At 38.4% G+C, this 18133-nt stretch overlaps 1 protein-coding gene across 3 annotated transcripts; it reads left to right on the top strand.

The window, feature by feature from the left end:
* The first annotated feature begins 3564 nt into the window (after nt 1-3564).
* On the top strand, nt 3565-17501 carry LOC103718056 (ubiquitin-activating enzyme E1 1-like). 3 transcript variants are annotated; one of them, XM_008806708.6, is made up of 7 exons: nt 3565-4008; nt 4215-4537; nt 6094-6311; nt 13402-14196; nt 14306-15174; nt 15606-16038; nt 16690-17501. In XM_008806708.6, exons 2-7 carry the CDS (start codon nt 4228-4230, stop codon nt 17284-17286), a joined length of 3222 nt encoding a protein of 1073 aa, XP_008804930.2. In that variant the 5' UTR covers nt 3565-4008; nt 4215-4227; the 3' UTR covers nt 17287-17501. The 3 variants fall into 3 exon arrangements, with proteins under 3 accessions (XP_008804930.2, XP_038980882.1, XP_026664906.4); XM_039124954.3 differs by having other exon boundaries at nt 3707-4008; nt 4088-4537; XM_026809105.4 differs by lacking the exon at nt 3565-4008 and having other exon boundaries at nt 4021-4537.
* The last annotated feature ends 632 nt before the right edge of the window (nt 17502-18133 follow it).

The raw sequence follows: 18133 nt of genomic DNA on the forward strand, positions 1-18133 counted from the left end.
AGGCGTAGCGCGCTTGCATCAATTGTCGTGCATCCGGTGAGACATTCTCTCGAACGGGTGGTGGGTATAGCTGATGGCGTACGAGGGGGCGGAGAAGCTGAAGGCTCCGATGGCTCAGGCGGAGGCGGTCCCTAGCCCGCGACTCCCAAGGTCGAAAGAGGGGAGTTCTTCTTGGGCATCCATGGCAAAGGACGCTCCGAAGCAGCATACATGGATTTCCCACCACATCTCAGAGCCTCAGAGGGCGAGGTGGCGAGACTCAAGAAACTCTTTCCGACGGTCGCGGAGGTGCCGCGTGGACCAGTTGAAGGAATCACGGTCAGTCTGGCTGAGGAGTTGAAAGTCGGACTGAGCTACAATGTAGATTGCCTCCCACTATAGTTTCAAAAATATTTTTCATCTATTATGCCGCGTCACTATCCATATGCCACGTCCTCACCAATCGGCCTTAATCACCTATATAAATATTTTCTGCTATGTAATCGGTCACGTAATCCCTGGTAAATATCAGCAAAGACTTCCAATGAGAGAAAGTGGTTGGAATCCTGAGGAATTAAAATAATTGAGAAACAATTAGGGACTAAATTTGAGATTTTTGAAGTTTATGAACTTATTAAAAATCTGATCTAAACTTTGAAGACAAAAAGCACGATTAACCTTTTTTTCTTTAGACTTAACAACAATAAGGTTTGCGATCTCTTACTCTCTTATTCTCCAACTCTAGCACTTTGATGTAGTTAAGGGTTCCCATACCTACCAACTATTTAAATCAAAGATCCAATTGCCTAATAAGTGGACTCATGAGGAAAATCCATATGATGAAAGATCGTCAAAGGCAATTCAACATGTATCGGTCCAAAAGAAACTTTCACGATGTTCGGGCTTTGCAATGCATCTTGAGTCACCCAAAACAGAGGTAGATGCAGAAGTTGTGAATAATTAATCGAAGATTATCAATACAAACTTTTAGAAAATTGCAAAAATGCCATTTTATGGAACATAATTAATAGGACATTTTTTTTAAAATTTTTGTCCAGATTTCTATATTTCTTTCTTCTACAAACTCCTTTAGCTGAGTTGAAAATCTAGTAGGAGTTTAGAATCATTTTTTTAATATTTATTTAATATTTATCATTTTATTATTTTAGGAAATTTGTATCCTAAAGGAATTAGGAAATTTCCTAAAGAAATTAGGGTAGTCTATTGACTTTATGAGATCTCACTTATAAAATAATTATAATTGTGCTTTTTTGAAATCAATTAATTATCAATAATTTTTTTATTTTTTGCTTGATGTTATTCCTTGCTCGCTATGGTGTAAGATGATGATCATATAAGAAGTGATTGATGCGAGGTCAAAAACTTTGAGCATTCCATTAATTATTCTATTTTTAGATTTATTTTTGTGGATCCCATCCATATATAGACTTTTCTGGCTTGTTTGCATCACATCCTCACTCCATCTTAGAGCTGATTATGGGCTAAGCTTGGGCACAGAAAATATCAAATTTTACATGTACATAAATAGAGTTTAGGCCTGGGACCAACCCATGACTAGCTCTACTCTATCTCCTCCCATACTCTTTTCTCTATCAATCTTGTCAGATCCAGCATGAACTTCCCAATCAAACCCTAAGGGTGTGTAGTGCCCCAAGTACATTCGGTCGGTCATTGACCTTTACACTTGATCAACCAATTAATGGATCAGTGGTATGATAAGAGATCTTTAGCATTTTCTTCAACTCATGCCACTGAAATGAACTTAGCCTTGGAAAATGATGCAGCATATAGAGTCTTGCTACTTGTCAATATGTCATAAAAGAAGAAACAATTGAGTTCGGGATGTTGTGCTACCGGGCATTGGATTAGTCCTATCAAATAGCCAATTCTTTGAAATTATGATGATGTGCAAGGCTAAAGGATGAAATCATGGAGCCGTTCACCAATGGAGTTATTATGTCAAGGTATGATTGCAAAAATCTATCATGCACAATTAGTATGATGAGGTATGATTTTTGTGGAGGCATACCTTATAACAATCCCGGCACACCATCATTTCACAACTCGACTCAACATAGCTCAACTAACTTGTAATCATGAACTAGTTTGATCAGCTACATAAATTTATTTACTCCATTCTGCTCAGCTTAAAACCATATTTTCTAAAATATTTTAAAATATCAAGTCTTTTCTTACTATTTTATCATATATGATTTTTGGTCTATTTCTACCATTTTTTATTCCTCCCATACATACATACATACATACATACATACATACATACGTACGTACGTATCATGTAAGTCTTCAATTTGTCCTTAGTCGATGCTCTTTTCATTTTTTCACAAATAACTTTATTTCTTGTTACCATTCATCTATCTCAACATTCTAAATTCAGCTAAACTTACATGGTGCATATGCTTTTTTTTAATTATCTTACATTCTGTACGATAAAGTATAGTTCATCATATGATTGTCCTATACAATTTTTCTTTCAACTTGGTAGATATTTTATATTCAACATAATATTTCAATTACATTTTTCATTTTATTCAATACCTTAATCTCACTAATAATATCCTCTTCATTCTCCCTTTTTTTTTGCTAAATAATCAACTTATAAATACCAAAAATGACTATTCTTAAGAACTTCATGATTTATACTAAAAATATATTTTATGCATTCTTTTTTTATTTTATCGATCTATTTTTTTTTTTTTTTTTGATTCAATACACTTTTCTATAATTTCAGTCAAATGCCAGGCGGCTCGCTCAAGCCCAAAGCGTTTCGTACAGATCCGAGCCTAGTTTTTAAGCCTGGCGGGATAGGCCGGGCCTGAAATTTGAGCCCATCCATTGAATGGGCTGGGCTCGGCTTTGCATTAACCAGCCCAATCCCAATATTTGTATAATATATAATATATAATATATTATATATTATATAATATAGAATACCTTCTTCCTCACCTTTTTCGCCCACGGCCTGTCTCCTCTCTCCGCCCCGGCTCTAAATCCATCCCTTTGGTTGCTGCCCAGGGCATTGGATCCATCAAGGCCGATGACATCGACAGCTATGGTGCGACCACAGTCACCCTGGGCGACGGTGAACTCCATGGCCTTGCTCTCCGCAAGGGTCCGAAAGCCCTCTGCCTTAATCGATATGGTGAGCGAAGAGGTCCTCGCCGTCGTCATTTGGCACGATAAAGCCGAACTCCTATGCCCCGTTCCATTGTCCTCCTCGGTCGATCGCTCCTGTTCGCCATTGGAAAGGAGGAGGCGGAGAAAAAACCATCGTGGATGAGGAAGCGGAGGTCCGAGATCTGGCCCAAAAGCTTGAAACCTGATATGTAGTGGGCTCAGGCCTAGGAAGGAGGTTGGATGTGGACTCAACTAAACGTCATGAGCTGGGCCAGAGCCGTCTGTTGAAATTAATTATTAGTTAAGGGTTTCACATCACATGAACCGGCCAGTGTAAATGGAATGTTTTCTCTTTCCTGGTTTCTTTCCCCCTTCTACAAGGCACCCGATTAAAGTCGGAACCGAATTCCCTTCTGTCGCCGCCCCATGACTGAGCGCATTCCAGAACCTGCCATGGACAATGGTCGATTACCTTAGCTATATAATATCGTTCAAAAACAAAGCGTCGAAAATTGTAATGCGCGACAAGCCCATGTATTTTCCCCAACGCCTTCAATGAGCTTTATGACAACATCACAGGCCTTGTATGCTACCCTTCTATCCCATCCGTCGGCTCTCTCTATAAATATGGGAGGAGGGGTACAGATGCTAATCCAAGGGCCTCCGCGAAAGCCCAACCCCTCCCCCATCTCTCTTCCCCTCTCCCCTTCTCGCCTCCTCTCAAAATCGCTGAGCGCAGGAAGGAAAGCATAAAGTAAACGGAAAAAAAAGGAGATCAACCGTGCGACGGCGAAGAAGAGGAGAGCCCTCTGATTCCCCTTATCTCCTCCTCCTCCGATATCGCTCTTGCCGCGCCGCAAGATCCCCTCGGTACGTTCTCCATCTCCTCCTCCTCCTCCTCCTCTCGCTCTCTTGATGGCGATCGGGTTACGATTAGGGTTAGTGTTAGGGCTTTTGGTGCCGGTTCTGCTCGGGATCCTGTCGGTGGTTCTGGCGGCGGATCGCGATGTGTTGTTCTTTCGTCGTTTCTTGCTGTTTCTGATCCTTGGAGTGGGGTTTGTGGGGGTTTTGAGCAGCGCGCTGCTCTATATGCTTCCAAGAAAGAGAGTTGTGGAAGCCGAGGTTGAAGACCAGGTCGCCGACGCAAGCTTGCTGAAGAAGACGAGGACGGACTGCTTGATCTCTTCGGCTTCTACGGAAGCGGCAGCGGAGGAGAGCAACCACAGCGAGCCAGCCAACGGCATGGACATGGAGTGCGACGCCAACGGGAGCAACCCTCCGGAGATCGACGAGGATCTCCACAGCAGGCAGCTCGCCGTGTACGGCAGGGAGACGATGCGCCGGCTCTTCGCCTCCAACGTCCTCATCTCCGGGCTCAACGGCCTTGGAGCGGAGATTGGTAAATTTGTGGATCTCTTGATATTTACTTCTTTCTTTTCTTTTCTTTCTTGGTATTGATCTGATTCGGGATGAAATTAGTGAACTTTGTTTTGCCTAGAGTCCGTTTCTTTATTCTAGTGATAAATATAACTGTCCGTCGATCTTCTCTATTTTAAGAACAACCTTCATTTCTTGGTTGTTAGCCTGACCGCAAAGCCTCTGATGTGGACGCTATCCTTACCCTTTTCTTTATTTCCGGGTTTTAGTTCAATATTTTCTTTGTTGGGATATTTCTTCTTGGGCTATTGCCAATTAGGGCTCCAATGATAACGGCATGATGTATAACAGTGTGGTTGATCATTTCTTTTTTGTTGGAGGAATGTTAAGATTTGCTACTACATGATGCTGATTTGCATGAGTATAGGTTGAATCATGAGCGTTCCGTGCTCTCTAAGATTATTACTGACCTGGTCGATGATTTCTATATTATGGTATTTATCTTTCCATATGCACCATTTTTGCGTGGATATAGCTTCTTTAGATGCTGCTTCTTTTCTGTTGGTTTTTGGGATGGGTGCTTACACCAAACCAATGGACCAGGGTCCGCTGTGCTGTTAGCGGGCTCGGTATACGAGTCGGTACGGGCCCGTGTCGTGCTCTGCCGGGCCTGTACCGACACAGGAGATTGTGGGAGAGAGAAAAAAAAAAGAGCGAGCGGGGGAGGGAGGGAGGCCGGTACGGCTCGGGATGTTCCTCTCCCTTTCCCTCTCACTCCTTCCCCTGTTCGCTCTCTCTTTTCTTCTCTTTCTCCTTCGGTGACGGCGTTTCGGTTTTTTTGCCGGAACCGTCCCGGTAAGCCGCCGGTACGGCTCGGGATATTCCGAACCGGACGGTTCGGGATGGTTCCACCAACCTTGCAGCGGGCCTTTTCTTTAACTTTTCTGTAATTTTGATCTTGTTGAGGTATTCGATCAATGTTACTCTGGTTGATGATGATACTTATGGCAGCAAGGTGTATTTCATGTATTCTATGTTCGTTTTACTTAATCTAAATTTTTTGGATCCAATACGCTTTTCCATAATTTCAACATATTATGAAATAAATTATTAGTTAAGGATTTCACATCAAAGAAACTGGCCATGGTAAATGGAATGTTTTCTTGTTCCTTTACTAAAGCTATATTTCATGTATTTTATGCTCGCATATTTCACTGATTTCTATATTATGGTTTTTCTCTTTCCATAATATATTTTACTTAATGGAATGTTCATATATTTCACCAATTTATATAATATGGTATTTGTCTTTCCATATGTGCCATTTTTGCGTAGATGTAGCTTCTATTAAAATGCTGCTTCTTTTTTGTTGGTTTTTGAGATGGATGCTTGCACCAAACCTGTGGAACTTTTCTTTATCTTTTCTGTAATTTGGATTTTGTAAAGATAGCCAGATCATGATATCTATGGCAGCAAGGTATCAGTTGTGAAATTTGTGCCGGTTTGTGTCTAGATTTCTGTTGGTCAATGTTTAATGGGGTGACTTGGATTTCATCCAATATTATTTTTCTTCTGCAGCAAAGAATCTTGTTCTTGCTGGTGTGAAATCTGTGACCTTGCATGATGAAGGGAATGTAGAAATGTGGGATTTATCCAGCAACTTTTTCTTCTCTGAGGGCGATGTTGGTAAGAACCGTGCTCTTGCCTGTGTCCAGAAGCTGCAAGAGCTCAACAATGCTGTTATAATTTCTACCCTAACTGAAACTTTGTCCAAAGAGCATCTCTCTAATTTCCAGGTTGGTCTCTTTCGCAATAAACAGCACTTTATATATTTTTAGCTGTGGTCCCTGTTATAACTTTATATTGGTGGCAAATTTCTACGAAACTGATACTTTGTGGTCTGCATTATCTTAGTGATCATTCTTGTTCACATACCCATGCTGCCATCTTGCTTTTACTATATGGAACCTGTATTTGTTGCCTACATAAACTTCAGTGCCGCCTAAACATTCTCTCTAGAAATTTTAATGGATATAACAGAAGCATCCTATGCAATTTTTTGAAGCCTGAGGTATGACAGAGATAGAAATGCTATTAGGTTATGACTGTATGTGTAGAAGTACTTACACATGATGTTTAGTTGAATATTTCTAAGGAACTGAACCTGAATTTTCAGAATGCGTCTGGTGACTTTTTTGATCTGTGCATCATGTGACATCCTTATCCAGGTTACAATTGTCGGTGCAAATAAATTAGGTCTCCAAAATAGCTGTTTATTATGGATTGGCATCGAAATATGGAATGACTCTTGATATGAAGCAATAGAACGTGTACTAGATTTTTATTATAATAATATGATAGAATTACCTATTTTTGGAATTCAATCATGATGTTGGTGATATGCTAATTGTGTTTTAGTGATTACAACCATCTAGGTTGTCTTGATGCTTATGGTGTTTGTGCATCTCCTGTTCATTTGCTGATAGATTCTGTAAAATTTACAATTTTGTGTATATTTGGCAATTGAGCTACAAGGTATTTCACTTAGTCTTTTTTTTTTTAGTCATGGACAAGTTAAAATTGTTATTTCAAAGTCTATTCAGGAGTTGCTTTTTTTCTAATAATATGCTTTCTAAAATCATTTGATGGTTGGAGCAGTCTTCTTATGACTATAACATTTGACTCCACGGATTTTGAGAAATCAACAGGATTTCCATCTTTGATGTGATCGTCTAGTGTGGATACTCCTACCTGCTGGTGCTGCCGCCATTACTTGATGATTATTTAGAATATAGACCTAAATTGCTAAGAAGATTATCTGTTTGAGTTATTTATAGCCATTGGAATTGAATTGATAAGATTTATTTAATTACCAACATTATATTATAATTATGACCATTCTTCTTACAAATGATAAATCATGGAGAAGGATCTGATATATAGGTTGTTATATTTCTTTTAATTTAGTTATATTTGGACTACTTATGGATTTCTAGCTGGCTCATAAGTTTTCCTTTTCTTTTGCTTTTTTGTAACATTTTTTCGTCATTTTATGTTTAACTTTTGATATAACATTAGAGATGTTCCTAAATAGGAATGCTTGGTGAATGAAGATTTGTAAAGTTGACCCTAAGTAGCTGGAATAGCATTGGATGTTAATGCTTAAGGCTATGAGAAAATTCCTTTTTTAACCCCTCAATCATCAAGTCCAAAATTGCTAGTCCTAATGCATAAATGATGTCATGAAGTGTATAAATGCTTTTTATTTTTCTTAAGTAATTCAATTTCCATTTTGAATTGTTGAAGAAAACAAGTTTTTACTTTCTAGTATCATTATAATTGTCATATTTGGCTTGTGAAACTATTGCCTTTGGCATATCATTGCCAAATCCATGATTAAAATATTGATGCTTCTTCCCATGTGCATAATATAAATTTTATTAGAAATTTTGGCAGTATTAGTGAGGAAACAAGTAAACATGGTCAAGCTCAGTCAACCAGAATATAAAAATCCTAGAAGTTGACTTGAGTGTGGCCCCATTTGAATCTAATTCAAAGTTGTGCTGTGAGCCTAATTTCATTGAGTCTTGAATCGAGGATCATTTAGCCTTTTGATGAGGGAGAGGGAGATGGCAGATGTTGAGAGATTGAAGATTTTACACATGATTTCACAAGTAATGTTCGCACGAACAATTATGGTGCGAGTAGTAATTTGCCCAATTAAGAGGTTAATTTTTGATGTTAGGGGATCTTTAGATCAAATTTTGATTATTGATCGAGTCATCAATTGTCTTTCATTTTTTTTCTTTAGTTATATGTAATTCTGCTATTAGTACCAGATCAACCCGAACCGTCTAGTTCGAGGTGCACCAATCTAAATCGGTGTGGAATCGGGTCAGTTTGGCCTTGCGGTTTGAGAACCTGTGAACTTGTTTAAACTGCTAGGTGATGGTTTTGCTCGGTTTGGAATAGTTCGGGTCAGTTCATGCCATCCCGTGGCCAAAAAGAGGGAAGGCCACAAGACGCTACTCTCCTCTCTTTTCTTCAAGAGGGAAGAGTGGGTTTTGTGAGGAAAACATCATATATTTTACGTAAGATTAGGTTCGTAATAAATTTTTTAAATCTTTTCATTAATTTAAAGGCATCAAAAGTGAGATGCTCTTGATCAAAATCAGCAATTCTGTAGAGAATGACAAAAGCTAGGACATGTAGATTTTTACGGGGAAAAAGGATCTTGTTTGTTCATCTAGAAGAGGGATGTTGAATACACACAACCACAAGATTTAATATTTGAACAAAAATCTTGCCAACCATTAATAACCTTTTTCATAAGCTATGTGATGCCCTTAAGTAAAATAATTCGTGTTGCGTAGTTGAACCATTAACAAATAAATTCACTTTTTGTAAACAGTGATTGGAGAAGGCAACCTCTCACATATTAGCATGAAGAACAAAATGCCCCTAAGCGGTAGCCTTTTGTCATTTAGGAACCTTGAGTTCTATATTGTTTTAACTCTTAATGAGAATAATGGTTGCATAAACAAAATTAAAGCTTAAGAAAACTCTAGACTATTTGGTTAGACCAATGCCTCTCTAGTAGCTGCTAATTCTAAACCGGTCCGTGACAATTAGAGAGAGATACGGTTGGAGCAAGACAATAACTAGACCTTTGGGTATCATGTCCATTTATGTATCGAGATAATGTAGTCTATGTAAATATATGAAATGAAGGCAAAAAAGTAGAGTGAAAAGTAAGGGAAGGATGACTAAAGTCAAATGCAAGAGTTCAAGAAGAAGGCCACAATTGGAAGAAAGATATGGACAATGAAAACGAGGGCATACAACGATATGCATTTGAATACCGAGTTATGTCTATATTTAGTTATTAGAATTGCATGTACTAAGCAGTCATACATTCTCCTGGGACCAATATAAAATAAAATAATATTAAATGCTCTTAAAACCATAATTTAAAAATCTATAAATCTTAAAAATCAAAAATTGAAAATAAAAAAATAGTGAATCATACCGAATGAGTATGCATCTGCTATTGCATGTTGATATGGTTGGGCTCGGAACCATATTGTAGCTGTACCTAACTGATATGGTCTTGTATACACACATTAAATTGATATGGTTGTGGATCTTTAATTCAGTTATTAGTTTTTGAGTAGAGGGGCATTTTAGTCATGAAAATTCATTAAAGTCCTATTTAATGTAGCTGGTGTCCTATGCTAAGACCAATGAAAAAAGGGCTGCTGCATAAGGGTGCTCTCTCTCTCTCTCTCTCTCTCTCTCTCTCTCTCTCTCTCTCTCTTTTTCTCCTTCTATGATGGAATCCAGGTGCAAGACTCTCCAGATAGAGGCTGTGCGATCCTTTCTATCCTTCCTCTTGGCCTTTTCCTTTTCTGTTTTCAGTGCCCTTTCTTCCTTGCTGTTAGAGCCTTGTTTCCCTTCTCTGCTGGTTGGAAAACAATACCTGAGTCATTTCCTTGTTCCAAAGGTTGTTGTGATAACCATCCTAAAACCAGGGGCTGCTAAATATATCCATGGAAACAGCTGGCCTGTTAGACGGATCACAATTATCTGATCTGTTGCTAGACTCCATTCTTTCATTCCTTATCTGCATCTTATAAATTTCTTTTACTTTTGATTTTCTTTTCTTTCTTTTTTTTTGGTTCCTCGTGTTGATCCAAATCAATTCTATTGATATGTAAACATCCTGTTATCCAGTTATAGACCTCACAACTCAGATCAATCATTCAAGAGCCCTTCAAATCCTTTTGTTTGCCTTTTAGATTTCTGTCCACTAGTTAAATGCTAGTGTCATATCTCCAGGTTCATCTTCGCATTTGTCATCAGTTTTGTGGGTCATATCTCCTGGTTCAGTTTTGTGTTGAAATTCCAGCTTTCTTAGTTCAGATGTATGGAAAACTCATGTCTGAAATTGGATTTGCAGCAACCTATAGGTTGGTAGTTAGAGTTGGTTGAAATTTGATTTGTTTCATAAGTTGTATACTCCAATTGATTAGGTTAGGGTGACCTAGAACCCACCAACCCTCTCACCCGCAATGTGCATCCCAAAGAAATTAACTCACACCAAAAAAAGAAAAGAAAAATGAGTCTGTGCTTGAATCGTTGACCCAAATTACTATCGGTCATACTTATTGGCTTGATGTGCATGAGAAATACATTACTTTCAGATCATCACTAATATTTGGATGGGGTATTGTCGAGCCATATTATTTTTATAATATCTAACAAGTCAGTGAACCCTGTGATCCATAGTTCAAATTGTGAATGTGCTACTTGGTTTATATATACACATTACACACGTTTATTATCGATTCTATGTTCTATATTACTGCAAATTTGTTAGAACAAGGGGCACCGTGTACTGTCATCATGGGGAGCATGCATGATAGAGACTAAGAAGGTGGTATACTTTGTTACCATGAGACTGAGTTTTATTGGAGCAGTAGTATTGGCAGGGACTTAGTCATGGTTAGACCCAGATTCATAGTACATGTGTTAGACGGGAAATAAATTGAAACCTAATTTACAACCCTATATCTATACCTGGTAGTGGACTGAAAAATAATTGGGTATTGGTTCAAGTGTTGGGCGGTAATCAGGTTTCCCATATTTATTGATCTGTTCTTTGTTATATTTTTAAAAATATTTTGAAGTTTATAAATGCATGACAAATATGTCTCCTGAGCAATAAGAATCTTAATGCCATTTATCACCATTCTTTTACATGGGGGTCTGATATTGTCGGTGGTGATTGAATGGGCATTACATATGCTCAGTCACACCAAATATTAGTTACTGCCAGCTTATGGGGCCTACATGTTGGAGGGCTCTATTGATGTGGTGCATATGAGCCAAATCATTATGCTGACTGTATGGTTGACTAATGAATTTAATTGTTTGGTTGAACCAACACATTGAGGTAATAAAGTATATGCAAATAATGCTGCTCGCACTTCTGGTAGAAATATCTTTGTTTTGTCATCTTCAAACTGCTGGAAACCTAGGATCTTTTTTTTTTTAAAAAAAAACTTTCTTTTTTCATGTTGTTTTCAGATTACCTGAATAAGGTTATAGGCAATCATTGAGCTCAAAAATCGCATCCTAGTGCATCATGTAATTGAGTCAGTTCATAATTAGTCAGAGATTGACAATGTATGTACCTTGTAGCTAGGCTCCCTCATATCTAGTTTTCTGCTATGGAAATTGTGTATTTCATGAGTTTACCTTGTGATATACTCAGTGATTTGGAAAAGTAATCATGTTTTGGCTTGGATATTTACTGCATTTTTTAAAATGTTTACTTTAATTTGAGGCTGCTGCTGTATAGTCTAGTGTTATATTTACATTCTGGGTAATATTTCATGCCTAAATAATCCATAGATTAAGTTCAGGAATTTCATACAGTGATCTGCCTTATGTTTTCCTCATCACTCTACCCTGTAGTTCTCATATAACATTCTTTCTTGCTTAATGTTATTTAACCTGGCTGCTAAATTGCCTTCTCTTTTGTATATTGGAGTGATCCCTGAATGTACAATCATCACCAAAATTTTGTTGACAAACCTTTTTTTAGCTGCATTAGACCATCATCGATGGCCATTAGATCCACTTTTTAAGCGACGCGAAGTGTGAAGTCAGGACTTGTTACAGTTGTCCTAGTCCTGAGAATAGCTTCATTATCTTGCCCCCTGTTTCTCAAGTTCTGCATAGCACTTTTATATTTAACCTGTCAGTAGGTATCTGGTTCACTTTAGCAAACTGACCGAGCACACCAAGATTCTTCATGCTAGGCTTCTAGTGGCCAAATATTTGTTGCGATTATCGAAAGATGGTGCTAGCTGGATCCTTGACATGCAGTCCTCATCCTTTTAATATGTTAAGAATTATTCTTCTCTTTCCTATGTTCTTAGAAAATGTTAGCAACCATTGTTTTTCACAAGGTTAGTTATTTTGTTATTGAGTCATGGTGCTTTTTGGTGTCTTGATAAAAACATAATGCGTTAATTTTTGCCTTGTTTATATCTTTCAGTATCAATGCCAGGAAATTTTTTGAGAAAGTATTTTCCACTTCAAACAACTATCTGATCCAGTTGGTATCCATTTCATTATTATTATTATTATTTTGGCCTCGTCATATCCTTTTTGTGACCACCTATATATGCTTAGGAACTCTGATCATTTGGTAGCATTTATAAATGAATGGTAATAATTAATATGACAGATTACTTTCACCTTTAATATTTGGTTCTTGTGGAAGTAATTTTCTGGTCAACATGTTTAGGAAATTTGAATCGGTTTGGAGTTTGTGCTTAATACATTTGTTTCGTATCATTGTCCAAAATTTTATGCATATCCACAAGTTTGACGGTATCAAACATGAGACTTGGGGCTAGGTGGATTGCGCAGACACCACAAATGAACACCATTATAGACTGCTAAGAAGATAGTTATAATCATCTTTTCAATATTTTGGAATAACTAACTAGATTGCTCAGACCACAAATGAACACCATTATAGGCTGCTAGCACTAAATAGTTATAATCATTTCTCATTATTTAAGAATAAATCTGTCAACTGGCTCTTGGTTACATTAACTGCAAATTGATGCAAATATGTTGCATCTATCTTCATATTTATACCATATCCATCAGTTGTGCTTGATAATGTCATTGAAGTCCTTCCATCACTAAACTATTGTAATGATTATTCTGTCGTTCGGAATTAAGGCATTCTATGGCCTTTTAAAAAAAAAGCAACCATGCCATCATTTTTTCAATTAGTATTGTTACTGAATTTTTGCATCAGAATTTATACTTCATGGATAAATCACCCATGAGCTTGTTTTGCAGGCAGTGGTTTTCACTGATATTAGCTTGGAAAAAGCAATTGAGTATGATGATTACTGTCGCAGTCAGCTGCCTCCAATTGCCTTCATTAAATCTGAAGTACGAGGCCTTTTTGGGAGTGTATTTTGTGATTTTGGACCAGAGTTTACAGTGTTTGATGTTGATGGAGAGGAACCACATACAGGTATTATTGCATCCATCAGCAATGACAATCCTGCACTTGTTTCATGTGTTGATGATGAGCGGCTCGAGTTCCAGGATGGGGATCTTGTTGTGTTTTCTGAGGTCCAGGGAATGACAGAGCTAAACGACGGAAAGCCTAGAAAAGTTAAGAATGCAAGACCATTTTCATTTACTCTCGAAGAAGACACGACACAGTTTGGCGCTTATACTAAGGGGGGTATAGTTACACAAGTAAAGCAACCCAAGGTCCTCCAGTTCAAATCTTTAAGAGACACTCTCAGGGATCCAGGGGATTTCCTTCTCAGTGATTTCTCCAAATTTGACCGCCCACCTTTACTGCACTTGGCTTTTCAAGCATTGGATAAGTTTAGGTGTGATTTGGGGCGATTTCCTGTTGCTGGATCTGAGGATGATGTTCAGAAGCTAATTGCTTTGGCTGTCCGTATCAATGAAAGCCCGGGTGATGGTAAGCTGGAACAGATTGATAAGAAGCTTCTGCACCATTTCTCCCATGGTTCAAGGGCCATTTTGAATCCTATGGCCGCAATGTTTGGTGGTATTGTTGGGCAAGAAGTTGTTAAAGCTTGCTCTGGGAAATTCCATCCACTTTTCCAGGTGAAATTTCAGGCATCTTATATCCTTTTGTTGTGCAAGTTCACCTGTATGCTATGCAATTTTTTGTTTTTTAATTATTTCCTAACACATGCTATGCAAATCTTTGCAGTTCTTTTACTTTGATTCAGTCGAATCCCTCCCTACTGAACCTCTGGAGCCTGGTGACCTAAAGCCAATGAACTGCCGCTATGATGCTCAAATCTCTGTGTTTGGATCGAAATTTCAAAAGAAACTTGAAGAGGCCAAAATATTCATGGTGGGTTCTGGTGCTCTCGGATGTGAATTTCTGAAGAACCTAGCATTAATGGGAGTTTGTTGCAGCCAGAAAGGAAAGCTAACCATAACAGATGATGATGTCATTGAAAAGAGTAATCTCAGCCGTCAATTTCTCTTCCGTGATTGGAATATTGGGCAGGCTAAATCCACTGTAGCTGCTTCTGCTGCCATGGCAATCAACCCAGCTCTCCATATTGAGGCTCTTCAAAACAGAGCAAGCCCAGAGACAGAAAATGTGTTTGATGATGCGTTTTGGGAGAGCTTGGATGCTGTTATTAATGCATTGGACAATGTGACTGCAAGAATGTACATTGACTCTAGGTGCTTATATTTTCAAAAGCCACTTCTGGAATCTGGTACTCTAGGTGCCAAGTGTAACACACAGATGGTCATTCCTCACTTGACTGAGAATTATGGGGCCTCCAGAGATCCACCTGAGAAACAGGCTCCTATGTGCACAGTTCACTCTTTCCCTCATAACATTGATCACTGCCTAACGTGGGCCCGATCTGAGTTTGAGGGTTTGCTCGAGAAAACACCGAATGAAGTCAATACTTTCCTATCCAACCCAAGTGCATACGCTTCTGCCATGAAAAATGCAGGTGATGCCCAGGCGAGGGATCTACTTGAACGTGTTCTTGAATGCCTTGACAGTGATTGGTGTGAAACATTCCAAGATTGCATCACTTGGGCACGACTGAAGTAAGGCTCCTATTCTTTTCTAATGGAATGTTTTATCATATATTACAATCTTGCAATGAATGCCTTCGGACACAATTTTTCGTCTTTATATGATGATGTCAAACTGCAGATAATGTTTTTCTTCTTTATAAGAACCCACAAGTCTTTATGAAAATTTTGGCACTTAATGAGTTTTATTTCCTAAAGGCTTGATAACATGCATACCAGATTTGAGCCGTTAATTTATTTTTTTTAATTCTATTTTTTCTCTTTTTTTGGTTAAAAATGGCCGGTTCCTTGTTTACATTTTAGGTAGATCCCACTAACTCTCAGTGCCACAAGTTTTTCAAATCCCCATTATTCCTCATATTCAAGGCTTGCAACTTTTTCTTTTGCTTCATGTGTTTTTTTGTTTCTTTCACGAAGTCTAGAATTTTTTAAAAAATTCTCAGGTTTGAAGATTACTTTTCTGATCGGGTGAAGCAGTTAACATTTACTTTCCCTGAGGACTCAGCCACCAGCACAGGTGCACCATTCTGGTCTGCTCCTAAACGTTTTCCGAGGCCACTGCAGTTCTCATCTAGCGACCCCAGCCACCTCCACTTCGTAGTGGCTGCTGCTATATTAAGAGCGGAGACATTTGGAATTCCCATTCCTGACTGGGCCAAGAACCCAAAGAAATTGGCTGATGCTGTAGATGCGGTTGTAGTCCCTGATTTTCAGCCCAAGATGGGAGTTAAAATTGTAACGGATGAGAAAGCCACTAGCCTGTCCACCGCCTCCATTGATGATGCTGCCGTCATCAATGATCTCATTGCAAAGTTGGAAGAGTGCGCTAAGAAGCTGCCCCCTGGATTCCGGATGAACCCAATTCAGTTTGAGAAGGTTGCTTTCTATTTTCACAAAGCTGCATGACATTTTTTTCTTGAAGCACGTCTCAAGAATCACACATATTTTGTAGTCAAAACTTGTAGAACTTGTTGAAACGCACATATAGTTGTCTCTCCAGCACTGGTTACTGCATTTTGAGTATCAGCTTTAAAATTTTCTCATTTTAATCGAATGCTTAGCTTTTCTAGACTGCCTCTAGTCTTTACTTTCATGATTAATGTTTTGTTGATATTTTCATGTCTTTTAAATGATAAACCAGCTCCATCAAGTTACCTCGCCCTTTCAAACTTTTAGCTACAAAGTCTAGTTTTTCTTATTTGCATGCAATTTCTCCTTGCTTTCACGGTGCTACAAATGGTTATAGTTATAATCTTTTGTTTTAACTCGCAAATATGGGACTACTGGGTTTCTTTCTAGGTTTGGTCATTGCATCTCTATATGCTCTTTCCGTTACAATACTTTAACTTGTCCCCATCATTCATGAATTTTTAGTCATTTTCTGTAGATTCATATTTGTATTCTGGGAATGGTGTTGGATTTCCATGCACGATTTAGTTTCTTAAAACTGATACATTATTCTTTTATTTCACTTGGAAACTTCTTAATTGCAAAGTAAATGATTTTCTTATTTACTGAATTTTTCAGGATGATGATACAAACTACCATATGGACTTCATAGCTGGTCTTGCTAACATGCGTGCACGGAACTATAGTATTCCTGAAGTTGATAAGCTGAAGGCCAAGTTCATTGCTGGGAGGATTATCCCAGCCATTGCCACTTCCACGGCCATGGCAACTGGTCTTGTCTGCCTCGAGCTTTTCAAGGTTCTTGCTGGTGGGCATAAGCTGGAGGACTACCGAAACACTTTTGCTAACCTTGCTCTCCCTCTCTTCTCTATGGCCGAGCCAGTCCCACCCAAGACCATTAAACATCGGGATATGAGCTGGACAGTCTGGGATCGCTGGATCATCAAAGGTGATCTTACACTCAGGGAGCTCCTTCAGTGGCTCGAAGACAAAGGTCTAAATGCCTACAGCATCTCTTGTGGTACTTCTTTGCTTTACAATAGCATGTTTCCTAGGCACAAGGATCGGATGGACAAGAAGGTGGTTGATGTGGCAAAGGAGGTTGCCAGAGTGGAGGTGCCACCATACAGGCGCCATCTGGATGTCGTGGTGGCTTGTGAGGATGATGAGGATAATGACATTGATATTCCACTAATTTCCATTTACTTCCGGTAAATTCAGTCTTTCAGATCAAATGAAACCTGACATGTTAAAATCCTATTTTTCCTTAGTCTGTTTAGTGTAATGTACTTGGAGAAATGGAGGATGATTCTCATTATCTTTAAGACTTTCAGTTGTATCGAGAACAAGGCATGAGAACTTTATCTCTGCTATTCCCTGCAATCTTGTTTGCCTGAGTTAATATATACTTTAAACATTGGAAGAGTAAACTTAGAATTGCTTTCCTGTTTCAAGTTGTATGTCTGCTTTTGTGGCTTGATGTTGCATATATCATGCAATCTTGTTGGATGAATATTTGTTGGTTTTGTTTTCAGCATGATATTTTTGTGTCCAAATGAGTTGCGTACATGCTTGCAAAATTGATTCTCATGATGGTAAGACTATTTCACTTGCATTTGTTTCAGACTGGTCTTTACGAGGCTTGTGTGCTCTTCCTGAATGTATATTCTAACTATTTGAATGTTGTGCAATGTATGGGCGTAATATTTATGAGGAAGGATTTGAAATGTTCTCCTCATAAAGAAATGTAATCTGTTGAGCTTTATATTATTTCTGATCATCCAATCATGCGACTAGAGTTAAACCAGAGGCACCTGAAATTAGGGGCAGCACTTGGATTAGGGCGGGTCAGGGTAGATGTGGGTTGGGTCAAAAGTTCAAACCAACCTGTAGAACCTAATTTGTTTATTAATTAATTAATTTGATTCGTTCCCTATAACTTGTTTATTAACCAGATGAATCTAGGTTTAATAAGTTATAAGTGAGTTTTTAATGGGTTAAATGGATTTAAATAAATTAAATAGGTTAAGCGACTCAGGTTAAATAGGATATAAATAGGTTA

This window comes from Phoenix dactylifera, chromosome 8 (assembly GCF_051530095.1).
Source record: "Phoenix dactylifera cultivar Ajwa chromosome 8, Ajwa_hap1_PhDact_Kaust_v1.1, whole genome shotgun sequence".
In the NCBI taxonomy this organism is placed as follows: domain Eukaryota; kingdom Viridiplantae; phylum Streptophyta; class Magnoliopsida; order Arecales; family Arecaceae; genus Phoenix; species Phoenix dactylifera.

Bases quoted from the DNA above. Each gene is read 5' to 3' on its own strand.
- LOC103718056 (XM_026809105.4), top strand. From the start codon at position 4,054: ATGGCGATCGGGTTACGATTAGGGTTAGTGTTAGGGCTTTTGGTGCCG. The intron at 4,538-6,093 runs GTAAATTTGTGG...TTTCTTCTGCAG, and splicing joins CGGCCTTGGAGCGGAGATTG to CAAAGAATCTTGTTCTTGCT. The intron at 14,197-14,305 runs GTGAAATTTCAG...AAATCTTTGCAG, and splicing joins AATTCCATCCACTTTTCCAG to TTCTTTTACTTTGATTCAGT.